Genomic DNA, 17,035 nt, shown 5'->3' on the forward strand with positions numbered 1-17,035 from the left:
TTGTATATCACTACCTTGCAACATCCCTCTCCCTCACTACCTCACTCTCACTACCTCACTCTCTCACTACCTCACTACCTCACTCTTTCACTACCTCACTCTCTATCTACCTCACTCTCTATCTCACTACCTCACTCTCTATCTACCTCACTCTCTCTCACTAACTCTCTCTCACTACCTCACTCTCTTTCAATACCTCACTCTTTCTCTATCTCACTACCTCACTCTCTCTCTGCTAATTCAATAGGTATCACATATGCAAAAAAAAAGCTAATGACAATGCCATTTATTTAGCGATACAAAAATGATAAAAAAATAATGAGCAATACCAATAGCTCTACCTATAATATTGCCGAGACCATTGCATTGTAAATGCTTGTTCATTTTTCCAATGCTTCGTCTACTTTTGGGCCAAATAGGTGTTGTTGGTCAAAAGGGTGGTTCAATATAGATGCTTGGACCTCCGGCTTAAAGCCTGAGATTCTAATCCAGGCGTGGCGGCGAAGCAGAACACTGGTGTTTATAGCCCTGGAAGCTGTGTCTGCTGCGTCAAGGGCACATTTAATAGAGGTGTTGGTAATGATCTTTCCCTCTTGTATGAGTTCATGAGCCTTATTTTTATATTTGTCTGGGAGATGTTGTATGATAGTCTTCAGCTCATCATAGTGCGCTCTGTCGTAGCGTGCCAGCAGCGCTTGCGTGTTGGCGATGCGCCACATATTGGCAGCTTGCGAGGCAGTGCGTTTGCCTGACGCATCTAAGAGCTTGGATTCCTTATCGGGCGGTGGAGCCTCACCTTATGATTGAGAATTGGCTCGCTTCCTAGCTGTGGATACCACTAATGAGTCTAAGGGAGCAGGTCCTTTAATATAGGCAGGATCTGTGGGGGCTGCCTTATATTTCTTCTCTATTCTAGAGTTTAAGTCCCTAGCCCTAACTGGGTTTTTGAAAACCTCTGCCGCATGTTTGGTTACCCCTTTAAGCATGGGTAATATGGCAGTAGATTTATCTGCGATGTCAAAAGTGTCAAGTAGGAAGTCTTCCTCAACTGGATCACTGTGTAACTCCACCCTACGATAATGTGCCGCCCGTTGTAACAAATGGTGGAACCCTAGAGAGTCCTCCGGTGGAGATGGCCTGGATGGATAAAGATCATCCTGAGGGACATCTGGATTGTGATAATCCTCCCATGGGTCTGGTGGCCCCGGAGGAGTGGGGTCCTGTGGGGCATCTGTTGGATCATAATTAGGGCTCCCAGTTTTCCGTTTTTACAGATAAATACAGACAGAAAACTATTTTTTTCCTGTCTGTAATTATTTTTAACTACAGAAAAATATGGAAAATATGTCTTCTTTGGATGTTTTTTCCTACTGTCAATCATGAGTGCCAGGTCAGTAAGTGTATGGATTGAGAGGTAGGGCAGATGAAAAAAAGACAATACATTTCCTAATTAAGCTTAATTAAGTGCAGATCTACAGTCATTTATGCTATTTTGCAATGCAAGTGTTTTCAGATAAAGCTATTGCACTGTATACTGCTGAAACCTTTTGGACATTCAAATGCGAATGTACATTTATCAGTCAAATAAATGTGGAAAAATACCCATGGCAGCTTCATTTATACAGAAAACACAAAATAGAAATGGATAAATGCAGACAAAATTAGCAAAAAATAAATATGGATAAATACAGACTGAAATGTAGAAAAAATAAATACCATGAAACCGGGAGCCCTAATCATAATATGGATCCCCTTGGTCATCAGGGTCTGGAGAGCGATGAGGCATGGGTGGAGAGGGTGGAGGCGGAGATGGGGGAGGTGGAGGAGATGGGGGAGGTGGAGGAGAAGGAGGTGGAGGTGGTGGGGAGGGTACACTGAAGGGGGATGTGGCAGAGTCCTTCCGTTTTGGTGGTGGAGGAGAAGCTGGCTTGTCTAAAAGTCTTTTCTTGGAAGACAAAGTCAAATGTCCAGTCTTTGGATCCTTTGTTAAAGTCTTTTGACGAGGATCTGGCGTGAAAAGCTCCTCCGGCACAGATTCCTCCGTCGGTGCCGATGTTTTCGGAGTCGACGGCTTAGTTGGTTTATCCGTGCCATGCTTTTTCGGGGCCTCCGATTTTTTGTTTGGTGCCGAGGCAGGCTTCGGCACGGGAGCATCGGTGCCGAGGGATTTATGTTTGGTCGGCACCGAGAGGCCAGGTTTCGACACCGATGGCTTCGGAACGGAGCTTGGTGTGGTTTTCTTCGGTGCCGAAGGGTGTTTTTCGGCGCCGCTAGTAGGCTGGCTCGAGCCCGAGTCGCGCCGGGAGACTTATGATGCCTCTTCACCGGGCCCGAAGGTGGGGTGATGGAAGCGGTATGCTTGGTTTTCCCTAGGCCCGGAGGCGAAGGTGTAACCGGAGTCTCTTTCGATATGGGCGCGGGAGTGGGAGGGGGTAGAGTACTCCCGACCCTCTGCGCCGGTGTGATCTCCTCCACGTCGGAGTCGTCGGCCTCGGAAGCGCGGACGAGATCGTCCTCCTGGTCGGTGTGCTGCTGTCCCGAAGCTCCGGTGTCCTCTCCAAAGATGTCAGGTGGAGCCGAGGTCGATGAGTGCGCCATGGTGCGTCGAGCTAGTCGATCCCGAATAGTCTTTTTCGATTGAAAAGACTTACAGGCGGGGCAGTCTCGGTCCTCGTGTTCGGGAGAGAAGCAGAGGTTGCACACCTGATGTAGATCGGTGTGGGGAAATTTAGACCCACATTTTGGGCACTTCTTGAAGGGAGTCCTTTCCAACGGCCGAGACCAGAGTCGAGATAGGCCCAAAGGCCGCTGCCTGGAATCGAGGAAGTGCCGAATAGAGAGATGAAGAAGATGGTTTAGTCTGAAGAATCTCGATGGAGGAGGATTTTTCGTCGAAGGTCGAACTGGAGGAGTTCGAACACGGAGCACGAAGTATTACATTCGAGCCCGATGGCGGAAAAAAACAATCTGAGGATGGAGCCGAAGCCCATGCGCAGTACGGACCGAAGGAGGTGTCACCAAACTCGTGACTTCCAAAGACTGTCCAAGAAGAAAAACAAACTGCAAACATCCGGGCCCAACACCAGATGGCGATCTATGCACAGTGTATAATCTGCAGCTCATATGCCTCAAACAGTGCTTTCAGCCAGTCACAACTGTAATATATATATCTATATCTATAAGCCATAATTTTAAAAGAAACACTACTCTAAGGTCAACCTGTTTTATTTGCCATCTTTGCACAGTTCAACTCAATGGTATTTGCACAAAATATTTATTCTGTTTGCACTGTTTTGCTATTTTGCACAAGGTAGGCGATGTTGTGTCTGTAAAGGAAATCAAAAAACAGTTTACAACTATCTGGGTCACCCAACATTGGTACTAGGCTCATTTGCAGAAACTTATTGCGTTGTTGTTATTGTAACAAACTGGTAGAAAGCACTGTCACTTTAAATACACTTGCACAAAAAAAGAAAAAGGAAAAACAATTATGGAGAAAAAAATGGTTTAAAAGTCATGTGATCGTTGTTGAGCGAGTCATGTGAACAAGGCCCTCCGGGGATGAAACGCGTAATGGCTGTTCCATCGCTGTGTTGAGGAAAGAATAAACTATTTTGCACCGCTTATACTTTGTGGTCTACGCTCCTTCTGTCAAAAGGATTGGACAAACCAAAGAGGAGTTCGAATCATATATGGAGCCGGTTTTTGTCGTCCCCGGCTCAACGTAGACCCCTTCTCATCCTGAGCAAACAGACGGACAAGGAAGACAAAGTCCGGCCTCAGACATCGAAGCCACAATCCGGGAGGATTTTCTGCAGCTTTGCCCCCCAGCCGTTACCTTTAGGATCCGAAGCCGAGCTCGAAGTGCAGCGTCACCGGGTCGGAGGACGCGGAGTTACGCAAGCGCATGAGTGAAAGTAGGATCAGTTCTAAAAACGGGCTGGGTGAGAAGTCTAGCGGGGACAAGTAACAAGGGAGATACTATTTGTTGAGCAAACGAAGTATAGACGCTCTGCTACATTAGTCCCACTTTATCAATTATATTTAACCCTCAACAAGCAAGATGTCAGCCGACGTGCTCCGTGATCGGGAGACGGCTGCCTGGGAAATGTTTGATGATGCACGAAATCCCTCTGCACACATTGCAAACCAAAGCACATTAATTAACAACTCGGGAACTGGTCTAAAAGATAAAATGCGCTGTCTAGAAAAACTGATGAAAGGCGAACAGAGTAAATGGTGGGAGGCTAAATCCCTCCAAAGTTACTTGGATGTGGGAAGAATTCCACGGGGGCTAAGAATACTAATAGCCCCCAGCTATGAAACTCCAGACCCCAGGATGATGAAGGAATGGGCGGAGACCAACCTAGAATCATCAAGAAAGCTAGCAATGATTCTGGTGAAATATGCAGAAAGTGATCGCTTAAAGACGCAGGAACAAATTGACAAAATCAATACAGAAATCAACGCTTTTAACCAAAGTGATGAAGAATCAAGACTCAGAGCAGAAATGATGAAGCGCCTACGCAAGGAAGAAGAAAAAATAAGGGAACGAAAAACTTTCAAGTTCCACCGCGACAAAGCGGATTACGAATGCAGACGCATTTTTACCTTTGCACGACAATACGATTTCCTCAGAAGTTCAAAGGAGAAGGTATCGCAAGCAGCCAGATCCAAAAATGTCGCAGGCGCCAATAGGACAACATTAGAGGATCCTTCCACCTCTGAACTTAGTTCTGCTATTGAAAGCGAAACTGAACAAGAATCAAGATTCACCAACTTGGCACAGACCTCGGTCAAACACACCCTTGAGGAAGAGGTTGGTTTTTTTATGCAAAGAACGACGACAAACACTCCGCCCACGAATCCAGCAACAGACACAACAAGGAAGACCAACACAACCAAAAGAAGGGAGAGGCGACACGCAAGATAAATGGAAATCAGAGAAGGCAAAATGGAAGAAAATGAAAGCGCAAACCACAAAAGAACTAAGTGCGCGAAACAATACTGTTGTAAATCTTTCAAACATTCACTTGACTGAATCGGAAAAAAAAAAAAGATCCTATCGTTGGGGCTGTCATTCTGTCCCAAAAATCGATTCAACTATGCATCTACCAGAATAGACATTTTCAAAGGAATACGGAAGCTAAAACTCAAAAAATTCCACTTGCTGAACAAAAAACTTTATTCACCACCACAGAGCGAAAATATAACATTTGATCAACCTATTTCGCCTCCTTTCAACCTTACAGGATCAGACATACCCATCCTAAAAGTTATGGAAGATCTAGCCCAAGTTAATCCACAACCAGATATGGCCTTGAACATCAGTGACCCCGCCAAAATTGCTGGAAATAAACAGAAGGAGACAACACCATTTAAACCCAAATCCACCTTTACCCCAATAGCTATAAGAGATGCAATCGACATCTTTAATGAACAAATTACACTGGGCATCAAATCCCTTAACTACAAAGTACAAAAAACATTCAAAAACAAAATGAGTAAACAAGATATTCAGTATCATCAACTTATGAAGAAACTCAAATCTAAGCCAGAGTTAATCATCCGAAACGCAGACAAGGGGGGTAATTTGGTAATCTGGGAAAAAGCACAATACATCGAAGAAGCCACGAAACAACTATCAGACCGCAAATGTTATGGCCGAAGTGACAATATAAGTTTAAAATCAACTTCTAATTTGTACTACACGACGTTATTGTCTTGGAAAAGTGCGGGACTCATTTCAACTGACGAATATAAATATCTCAAGAATGACACGACTACCACTCCAGTCCTCTACTTTTTACCCAAACTACACAAGGATTCGGTCCGACCACCAGGAAGACCCATAATCTCCGCACGTAATAGTCTAATGGAAAGAACATCGCAGTACATAGACTATTTCTTGCAGGAACATGTTCAAGGACTACCTTCTTATCTCAAAGATACCAGTGATTTCCTCCTAAAAATCAATGATTTTATTTGGCAAGAACAATTTGTACTTATGACAATGGACATCACGTCGTTGTACACCAGTATCAATCATCAAGCTGTGATAAGGGCCATCCAATACTATCTAAATAGAAGACCCCCAGAACAAGATCAGCACAACAAGATGCTTGTTCAAATGATTGATTACTGTCTGCATAACAATATTTTTCTCTTTCAGAGTTCTCTATTCCAACAAATTCGAGGAGTAGCCATGGGGGCTATGGGCTGGTGGGAAGAGCTGGTCCTCAAAAACAAACATGAATCGATTCTTCGTAAAAATTTAAAACTTTGGTTGAGATATATAGACGACTTGTTTGTAGTGTGGGATGGTACAATAGCAGAAGCTAATGAGTTTATCAATATTCTGAATTCTAACGATCTAAATCTTGAATTTACGGCAAATATAAATCCTGAAAAAGTTATTTTTCTTGATGTTGAAATTTACATCAATGAGGGGACACTAGTAACAAAAGCATATAGAAAACCCACAGCGGGAAACTCTGTGTTACATGCTTCCAGTGCCCACTCTCAACACCTAATCCAAAGCATCCCCTTTGGTGAGATAAGGTTGCGGAGAATCTGTAGCAACTCAAGTGATTTACTGGCGGCACAACAAGCTAGCAAAGACAGATTCCTAGAGAGGGGGTATTCTCAGAAATGTATTGAAAAGGCTATACAGAAAAGCATGAAACATACCAGGGCCCAATTGCTCCAAGCCAAACCGCCATCTATTGAACCCGACCTTCCCTCTCCAAATGCCAACCCCCAAAGGGGTGATTCAGGATGATTTTGGGCTACAGTCAACAAGAAAAAGATTTACCAAATCATCAAGAGAAATTGGCCTATCCTACTTAACGATCCAGTGATAGGCCATCTGTTGCCCAAAAAACCGACTATAACTTACAGTAAAGCCCCTTCAATGAAGTACGACCTAGTGCAGGAATAATCCCATTGATTGGAGAAGTGTGGCTCAGGGGTTAGAGGCGGCAGACCCGGAAGCTGAGATCGGTCCTGGACCAGGGTTCAATTCCCCGCCTCGGTGGGTCTTGGGCTAAAAATTCCACGGACTCGATAATTCTCGCCCCGGTGCCTCCTCGACTCACGGGTTCACACTCTGCGACTCTGGGCAATAGCTTGCTTAATCTCCACAACGGCCCCTCGCGGCGGGATGCCTGACTTTCACCTTGTGGATACCCTGCTATCTCACAGGGGAATACCAGGACGGGTTCCCTAAGCAAGCGCCGGGAAACCCACTGCGGGTAGCTGTGCGCTATATAAGCTCAACTACATTTACATTTACATTTACAAACCACCAAGCAACTGGCTCTCCAGCAGAAAAGGCTTTGTTAAATGTAAAACCTGCAAGGCATGTCAGAATGGTGTAAACACAACATCGTACACCACACCCTTCAACTCACAGGAAATCAAAATTGATAAGGCCCTAACATGTAAAACAGATCATGAAGTATATGTTCTTGGGTGTCACTGTGGTTTGAAGTATGTGGGCAGCACCAAGCTTCAGGGACACAAAAGAATATTACAGCACATCCGGGCAATCAAAAACGCCGATCAAACATATCCAGTGGCCCGCCACTTCAAGGAGATGCATCATTCCGATCCCAAGTTTTTAACATTCTATGTGATTGATGCCATCCCCATCTCCAAAAGAGGTGGCGACAGAGAAAAGGCACTGCGCAGACTTGAAACCAGATACATTTTGGAACTAGATTCCAAACACCCGGGAGGCCTGAACATGACTGAAGACCTCCACACATATCTCTAGTCATAAGCAGGCTCAATTAAAACAGTTATTAAGGTATTACACCTGTAATAACAAATAATTGGCTAAAAGACATCAAACATTTTGGTAGCTGATCTCCATGATCACGTATGAATAAAAGCACTATGGTGTTGATTTAACTATGACACGTTTTTAAATAAATCCATTTTTTCTAGACAACTATTCACACAACAAAGAATAGTCGCTTTACACTTACACGTTATTTACTATATTTATTCTTGTTAGCACTTTTATTGGGTGAACAACAATGCCTTTTAATTCTACATCTATCTTGACAACCAATTATTGTGGTGACCTCTGACCCAAAATCCCAAGATCATTTCTATAGGGCAAAATTTCAATGCTAAACAAAACTTCTTTTAACTATTTAAAAGCGTTTTTTATTGGATTATCTTTTTAATGAATTGGATAACGTACCTATTTTTAGGTCTCGACCTTGCTATCGCGTAAGCGATCGCAAAAGCGATCGCAAAGCGAGACTATTGTAAGGGGGTTTGAAAAGTGCTCCCAAAAAGCGGATTGCATGGCTAGCACGCGCACAATCACGCGCATCGTGCCGCGATGCAATCCACCTTTTGGGAGGACTTCAAAGGGTCCGCTCCCCCGCCCCCAAACGCACGCGCGCCACGCTCCGCCGGGCTTGTTAATCCCAGCAACCAAATGTGAGCGCCACTCTTTCAACCACCCCAGCCCCCACTAACAACAACAAGGTCCGCTCCCCCGCCACCTCAACGTTAATACTTCTTTGCAATTATAAACTATACTAAGAAATCCGTGCATATAGGTGCCGCAGCGAGCACAGGCTGTGGACTCCCACCGGTAGGCAATTCATTTGTAGGGTTTAACAAGAGCACGGCGCTTCTTGGCGCTTTATTGTGCATAGTTTGATAAACGCTCCTTCTACAACGTACAGCGAGTTTGACTTGTGCACATAGGAGGAACGGACTTCAGCACAGGGAGAACCCTCTACCTCGAGTGTAGGATGGCACACCGGTGCCGTGCTCTTTGCTGAGTGTATTTGTATATAGCGCCTGCCGTGGCCATGCCTTGTAGCGCTCTAGCTGGTTTTCTCGCTGACCGTGCGCGAAGTGACATGGAATCACTGAGTCGGTGTAACAAGGCGTCTATTCTATGCACGGTCAAATGAATGTGTGGAAGCAAAAACCTGGAACGATATCGGTCTAGGTTAGAAAATGTCAAGTGACAATTTAACTGTTAAGCAAGACCTACAAATCCATGTATGTTACCGACTGCCTTCCTCCGATCTGTGCTGCCGCCATAGAAAAACAGACGTTAATATTAAAGTGTCGTGTGTGCACTCTGAAAGGTCAAGCTCCGGACAGCTGAATAAATACAATTATCACAGCTGTGCGGAGGGAAAGCACTGGTTCTGTGGAAGCGTACAACTTCTGCCCAATCAAAACATGTACTTGTGGGTCGAAAATCTATACAGGTTTTGTCGCCCTCTGAAAGTATTCCCCATGGTAGAGTGTTTCTATGCAGTGTCCTTGTGCAAGAAAACAGATACGCAAGGCAAAAAAAGCCGGTCAGAGTAAACTATGCTTTGCAGATATCTGTGCAAAAAACAGACAAAACAAAAGTTGCAATTTGTGTGATGAACTTATCCATAAACGTCAAAGGCGAAACAATAAAAAAAACTCACTATTTCGCACACTTGTTTCGAGTCGAGCTGACCTTTGCTTACGTCAACCCTCGTCCCAGCACACAGGGAGCCGGTGAGCCCTACTTGTATTCAGTTTACAGACCTAAAAGGCGGATACCTAGGAAGCATCGTAGACATGGTCAGTTGAAGTTCATTCATCTTTGTGCCACTATGGACACTAATGCTCTTCGTCCTAGACTTCAAATAGCAAACGGATGCATTCTGGGAATTGTGGTGTTTGGTCTCCTCTGCTGAACAAAAGTGGACAAAGTAAACGCCTGAAAAATAATCCCAAACGGAAACATGACTCATTTAGAGTTAAATGACAGAATCGGGATCACTCCAAGCACACTCATTTCTTCATTCTCGTACGGATCATTTTACAAGAAAATGATACAGTGCCCTGGCTTTGATGGACAGCTGCCCTGGGGCACGTCATACATTTTAATTTCCATCTGAAAGAAACGGACTTCAGAGTTTTGTTGTTTGCAGTCACCGATCATATGATCTTCAACTCCTTTTCTTGTATCACTTTCCAACAACAGATCTTTTCTAGTTCGAGTTTTCAGAGCCATCAAGATAAAAAGTAGGCCATGCGCTTCCCTCATGACGAAGACCTGGACAAAAAGCTTTTGCAATGCAATAGGTCTCGCATTTACGCAAGTTTAAGCTATTGGCATTGTAAATGACGATGCCTTTTATTTATGTTTGAAAAACGAAAACTCAAATATAAGCCATTGTTATTTGCAATGTGAATAGCTCAAACTCGCGTAAATGCGAGACCTATTGCATTGTAAATGCTTGTTTATCAAGTTTTGAATCGATTGGGGAAACAATCAAGTTGTTTTATGCGGCATTTAAGCCATAATTTTAAAAGAAACACTACTCTAATGTTAATGTGTTAATGTTAATGTTGAGGGAAATTTGTTGAGCGCACTGTCACCATAAGTTTCCTGGCGCTGATAGACCACCGCAATTGTGCAAGAGGGACTTAGCAGGGGTGTGAAAAGAGCAGAGTTTAAGGATTTCCTAAAGGACAGAAGAGAGGGCTCAGTCTTGAGGGAGAGTGGGAGAGAATTCCACAGCTTGGGAGCCAGGTGGATGAAGCTGCGGCCGCTACTCTAAGGTCAACCTGTTTTATTTGCCATCTTTGCACAGTTCAACTCAATGGTATTTGCACAAAATATTTATTCTGTTTGCACTGTTTTGCTATTTTGCACAAGATAGGCGATGTTGTGCCTGTAATGGAAATCAAAAAACAGTTTACAACTATCTGGGTCATCCAACATTGGTACTAGGCTCATTTGCAGAAACTTATTGCGTTGTTGTTTTTGTAACAAACTGGTATAAAGCACTGTCACTTTAAATACGCTTGCACAAAAAAAGAAAGGGGAAAAAAAGCATGGAGAAAAAAATGGTTTAAAAGTCATGTGATCGTTGTTGAGCGCGTCATGTGATCAAGGCCCTCCGGGGCTGAAACGCGTAATGGCTGTTCCATCGCTGTGTTGAGGAAAGAATAAACTATTTTGCACCGCTTATACTTTGTGGTCTACGCTCCTTCTGTCAAAAGGATTGGACAAACCAAAGAGGAGTTCGAATCATATATATACACTGAAAAAACCATAGGTTTCACACATGTTATAGTTAGCTGGACATTTTACTGATAAAAAACCAATGAAATTCCCCCGTTATAGTTACTGTAGGCAACTATAACTCACGCGACCGCAATCCTCTGCTGATGCTAATACTGTATTTAGACACTTATTTGCCCATTTCTTCTTCCATTAAATTTTAGCTATACATATATTACAAATATTTTTTTTCATAAAGACACATATGTCATCAGCAGAGGATTACGGTCGCGTGAGTTATAGTTGCCTACAGTAACTATAACGGGGGAATTTCATTGGTTTTTTTATCAGTAAAATGTCCAGCTAACTATAACATGTGTGAAACCTATGGTTTTTTCAGTGAATTTGCAAGGTTTTTTAAATGCTAATTCCTAACTATAACGTGTGTGAAACCTATGGTTTTTTCAGTGATTTTTTACGTTTTTTTAAATGCTAAGTTACTTTACGCCATTTGTGGCGTGCGCGCCCACTTAACGCAGTTCGTTCCGTGCGCGCACGGTGCGCTTCGCGCACCGTGCGCGCACAGTGAGCACGCTTCGCGCACCGCGTGCCCACGTTACGCTACATGGGCCATGAACGCACGATGCGCTTCGCGCACCGTGCGCACATGGAGGAAATATGATGAGCATCGCTGTGATAGGTAAAATATATGTTATGTTTTTAAATAATAAGCCATGCACAAAAGGCGCCCATAGGGCAGCTTTTGCACACGGGGTGGGGAGAATGTGGATATTTTTTTTTTTTTTTTTTTAAATTTCTTACCGTACGCGTACGGTAAGCGTAATCGGCGAAATTTTCGAAAAAATTAAAATTGCCTTTTTTCCCTTGGGGGATCGTTGGGGACTACCTGGACATGGCTAGGTGCTTGGGAGCTGTCTAAACAGCCCCTTTACATGTTTTGGGGCTTTGTTTTTCAACCCCCTGTCAGAGTGCGAGAGAGAAAATGGCGGCCGCCGCTTCCTGGTTTCGACCGATTCGAATGTTTACTAAGATCTAAGGGCCAATCAGAATCGCGCTCGCGCACGTCACCGTACGCGTACGGTAAGCTTACGGTAAGCGCACCGTAAGCTGCCACAGATATATATATTGATTTAAAGGCTATTTTCTCAGAATCTACTGAACAGATTTACACCAAACCTACAAAAGGCACTCCCTTGACCTGAGGACTACCTCTCTGCCAAATTTCAAGTAATTCTGTTCAGCCGTTCGGGCTGTAGCTGTGTCTAAAGGTCCTATGGAAAAATGCATGGGAAAAACGCGTTTTGGGACCCCCCTTTTATATCAGCCCCCGCTTGACGAATCCCCCCCGAGACTTTCAGGGTAGGAGCGGAGCGCCCCACCTATTTTGAAAAATTCACGAGGATTCGTCAACCGGCGCCAAAGTTATTCAAAATAGAATGTTGCGGATTTCCTATGGAAACGTGGTCCTAACTATAACTATCTACTGGCGACCGCCAGTAGATAATATATATATATGTCAGCAGAAATCTATGTAGCCTCGTGAAACAGAAAAACCGGTAGGAGAATGAAGCTGCAAATACACAGCGTATACAGCAGCCTCAGAAAACAGGAACACTTCAATAAAACTATAGATGAAAATGCACACTAAACGAAGCGCCAGTAGAGTATCTGAAGCAGATCTAGTGTGGTACTTAAACAAATAATGCAGTGCTTTCCAAAATTGTGACAAGGAAAGCCACAAGTATACTGAAGCAGCAACTAAAATAAAACAACCCACTCCTAAGTGTCCCTCCACCTCCTGTGACCTTTTAATTGTTTCGGAGGTACTGATTGGAGAATACTTATCTCTCTAGATGGAAGTGAAACCCGCTTCCCAAAGTTGACATTTTTCCATTCTAATTAACATGAATTCAGAGGATGAATCCACCTCATGAAATCATGGCAGATGGGGTTTGTGAGGAGAGTTCATGCTCTGGACAGGACATTCTGGTGTGCTGCTAAACTTGCTTCCCTTGGGTGACACTGGGTAGTCTCCACTACCGGTCAAGAATTCCCTCACGATATAGTAAGAGATAGAGAAACTGTGCCTTTACACAAACTGGCTACCGCTTTCTTTGTCAACATTGAAGAGGAATTTGTTTTTTATTGCAATATTCACTTTAAAGTTTCTGTCCCATCAGCAAATCAAACATCAAACTCATGTCAGTCAGAAGCTAGGGGCACTGGTAATGTTAGCTAGATGCCTATTGCTTTTGGGTTTCCTGAATAGTTTGGTATGGTCCAGATCATAACGACACACTAGTTATTTACTTGGCAATACTCTCAAGACAAAACACATTTTGAAATAATTGAAGGAATTTCAGGGTTTAAGTGTCAATTGAGTTCATTCTCATTGCTCCCTACAATGAATGGTTCTTAATGGTGAAGATGCCAGAAAAACATCTTTGCCCCATTGCAAAACACCATTCTTGTTTACCATTGTTTACATTGAAATCATGCAAGTGCCTTATCTTATCAATACAGCAGAGCAAGAAGCATAGCAACATGAATGGCAGATTTATCATGAATGAAGTGCTTACCATCTGTGATTTCAAAAGATTCAAGGAAGAGGTCATCCAGTCTAATGAGAGCTAGAGCATCCTGAAATATTAAAAAGTTACAGTTGGTGTCACGCAGGAAGTCCTAAACAGACTATCAAATCCTGCCTCGGAGGTGCCACAACTGGCCTAAAGGCCTTTCAATACGTTACAGCCCATCGGCATATGTACGTGTCCAACAAATAACAGACAAGCACCTCAAATCTTTACTCTCTTGTTCAATTACCCCTTACAATGGCTTTCCATGAGAAGTGTGCTGACCTATGAGTAGTCAATGCCTACCAGCACTTATTAGCAATGGATTTAGGGTCGCCATTCTGGCCTCAGAAGTAAGTTCCTGGGTGAGGTAGATTCTACAGAGGATGGACAGAAATGATCTATCTTCACAGCAGAGTACTGCGATGTTTTTCACCTAGCCGCCCTACCCCCCCCCTTGACTCCCTAAATTAACTGGCTCAGAGGATGGCAGCTTCACCATCAAAAACACAAGGACCATTTTGAGTTACTCTAATTTGTTCTGAATTTGCTATCGCTTTATTGGCATAAATAAGTATTAAATTACTAAATCAGTCCCCTACTTCCAATTTTAGATTTACTACCGAAAACATTTATTAAATATTTGTGCCTGTGACATTGCTGTATGATAGGTTCACAACAGTTTCACAGCTTTTTTAAAAAAGTAAAAAAACACATACACCACTGTACAAAGCAGGTCAAAGGAAATATTCCAGCTCTAAGTTTACTTAAGCAAGCTTGAGCAGACATTTAGAAACCGCGCTCCTACCAGCCAAAACAGACTGAGATGGGAGTTTTTGTCCTACAGATAAATGCAAAACCTACTAATTGTGTAGACAACTAATGTAAAATAAGTTGTGGATATACAGTCTGGCCTGCATTACAATTCCCGCTTCGATGCACAGATCAAGTCTGCCTCTTCCACCGCCCCCCCCCCCAAACATTTTTTTACTTCTCCAGGCTACTTCGGAGGGTCCTTCAATTGTGAATACCATTCAGTGATGTGGTAAGAGCAAATGAACGAAAAGGCTACTATAACATGTAGCATAAAAGGCACATTCAAAGCGATACACTACTCCGTCTTACAGCAGACATTTATAGAGCAATTTCATCCCAGAATTGAGGCATGAGTAGTTATGCCTTTTGCCTTTAGTCTGGTGTGAAATCCTTTTGAAACCGTACTACATGGGAGAAGGTAGTTTATGTGCTGTTTGTACATTATCATGGGGAACTCACTTGATGTTGAATACCCAACTAATACTTTGGCTTCTTGAGAGAACATGTGCAGTGTGTTGCATCAGAGCAACTCTTGAAATTACTGTAGGAATCTAAGGAATAGAGGTTTGCTTTTCTGAAACCTTAGCGCATGCTGGGTGGGATCATTCAAACAAAAGTGTCTTGGCCGAAGATTATAAGCCTGCTATCACCAATGGAGTGCCGAATTGAGAAAATAATTAAAGAAAAGTGGGCGTGAGGGGATAACTTTACAGTGCACAATAACGTATATCTCTATTAAACTTTATCAATTTATAATCTTTAATAAATTAAATATTGTGCAAGAGTCCACTATGGAGCTCCAATTCATTTCGATATTTACTTACTTCAACTTGGAATCCAAGAATAAACGCCTTCACAAAATCAGCAGCTTTCGTTAAAGCACCGACATCCGTAGTTTCTTTACATGTCTGCAAACAAATATTTAAAAATATTCCTATAAGTAATGAAGGCAGAAAGAACATGCAAATTGCTCAATTGGTCTTGTCGGCCATTCACGTTGCTGTGTTGACAGTGGTGATACTGTGAGTAGATAGTATACTCTGCGTGTTAACAGCTATTTGGTACACTGGCTAGTATATACACAGCAGGGATTCAAATCCATGCATCCGTCCGTGCACCTATGAATAACTGCCATGTAATGTCTATTCAAGGGTCCTCCTCCTCCCTTCTCCTTTGAAACATCCATTTAAATTATTTAAGTCTCTACCACAAAGCTCTCCTCTTGTGTGGAGTTTTTTTCCATTCATCTGATCAATTCTTTTTTTATAATCCTCTGTTATCTGTAACGTTTTCCTCATCAATTTATTTTGATTCCCATCAACAATTGCACCTATATTTAGGGGAACCCAAACTATTCATGTTTTAAGAAGAATGTATGCTTTCATAAACCAGAGAGCTACTATCTAGAACATATGTGTTTTATATAACAGATTTTTAGAAGTGACACCCCTCATGCGGCTTTGCCATGCCTCTGAAGCTATAGCAAGCAGTTAAGTGGAATGCGCACTGTGAGAAACGGAAATCACTGTATATTTTATAAAGCGCACTTCTTCCCACTTGGTGCCACCTGGCACAGAGGGCCCCCAATTCTGCTGCTTGCTCCTTCAGGGAATATAAGAGCATTTAAGACAGTGCCAGTGGGGTCTTAGCTATCAAACTGAAGTTTGAATTGCCAGATTGTAGGTTCTTTCTATGTTAACCTTAGCTAGAATAGTGCTTGAAGCATTCAATGGGCTTTATTGCCCGTTTCACATGCCTTTTTTTTTTTTTCGGTCCGGCCTAGCGCAGCGCGCAAGCGCTGCTTAGGAGATGACCTCTTGGAATTGGTCTGTACTTTTTGGAAAACTCATGCATGTACTGCACTGTTTCCGATGAGTACTCGTGCATGTACAGAATCCACCTTGCGGGAGCGAGCAGTTGCGCCATCCGTTTCCAATTATCGCACCCGCACATGTTTACATTTGCCTGTCTCGCAGTCGCGTTAATTGGGAACAGATGGCGGTCGCGTTCACTTTTGCGGCCGCACGTTTCTTTTAACGTGCTGTTTTCAGTTATATGTAAACAGTTTGTGAACCGCTTTCCTAAAGGTAAACACAGACCGGCAGATTGTCTATGTTGCTTCTCTGTGAAAAGTGGGAGACTTCCCGTAATGGTCATTTCTGTAGTTAATACATCTTCTTGACACAAACAATATCCCCCTCTCCCTTGGCAGCGCCTCTGGGTTTTCAAGACAAATGTGTTTTTTAAAGCACGCTGTTCTTTCTCTGTTGTTGGAGCCCGTGTTGGGCTTCCTTCCATGCTCCTCTGTGCAGCCAGAAGAAGGCAGCAGTGCTTTACCGGCGGCAGGGCTGCTGCTGCAGTCCTGGGCCATGTGTCCTGTGATACATGCAGTAAGTGGCTGGCCTTTATCCAGGGTCTGCAGCCTGCCTGACGGCTTACAGAGTCTAAACCGACAGAGGTCTGCTGTGGGGGCCACCGGAGAGGTCTGTTTATCTTTCATGAGGAGCACTTCTAGGTCAGCCTCAAACCCTTCTGTTGATTAAAACTTACAGCCCTTATAACAGAACCCCCATTTGAGCAAACCACTGACCTACTG

The 17,035-nt window shown here is 43.3% G+C and overlaps 1 protein-coding gene across 1 annotated transcript in view; it reads right to left on the reverse strand.

Annotated features, from left to right (window-relative positions):
* PNO1 (partner of NOB1 homolog) overlaps window positions 1-17,035 on the reverse strand; it is a 99,853-nt gene that overhangs the window by 54,368 nt on the left and 28,450 nt on the right. The window contains exons 3-4 of the mRNA XM_085612506.1: window positions 15,264-15,347; window positions 13,630-13,690 (exon numbers count right to left, since the gene is read on the reverse strand). Coding sequence (XP_085468632.1) covers window positions 13,630-13,690; window positions 15,264-15,347 — 145 coding nt within the window. The remainder of the gene's footprint in view (window positions 1-13,629; window positions 13,691-15,263; window positions 15,348-17,035) is intronic.

The sequence above is a fragment of the Triturus cristatus genome, chromosome 6, assembly GCF_964204655.1.
Source record: "Triturus cristatus chromosome 6, aTriCri1.1, whole genome shotgun sequence".
Classification (NCBI taxonomy): Eukaryota; Metazoa; Chordata; class Amphibia; order Caudata; family Salamandridae; genus Triturus; species Triturus cristatus.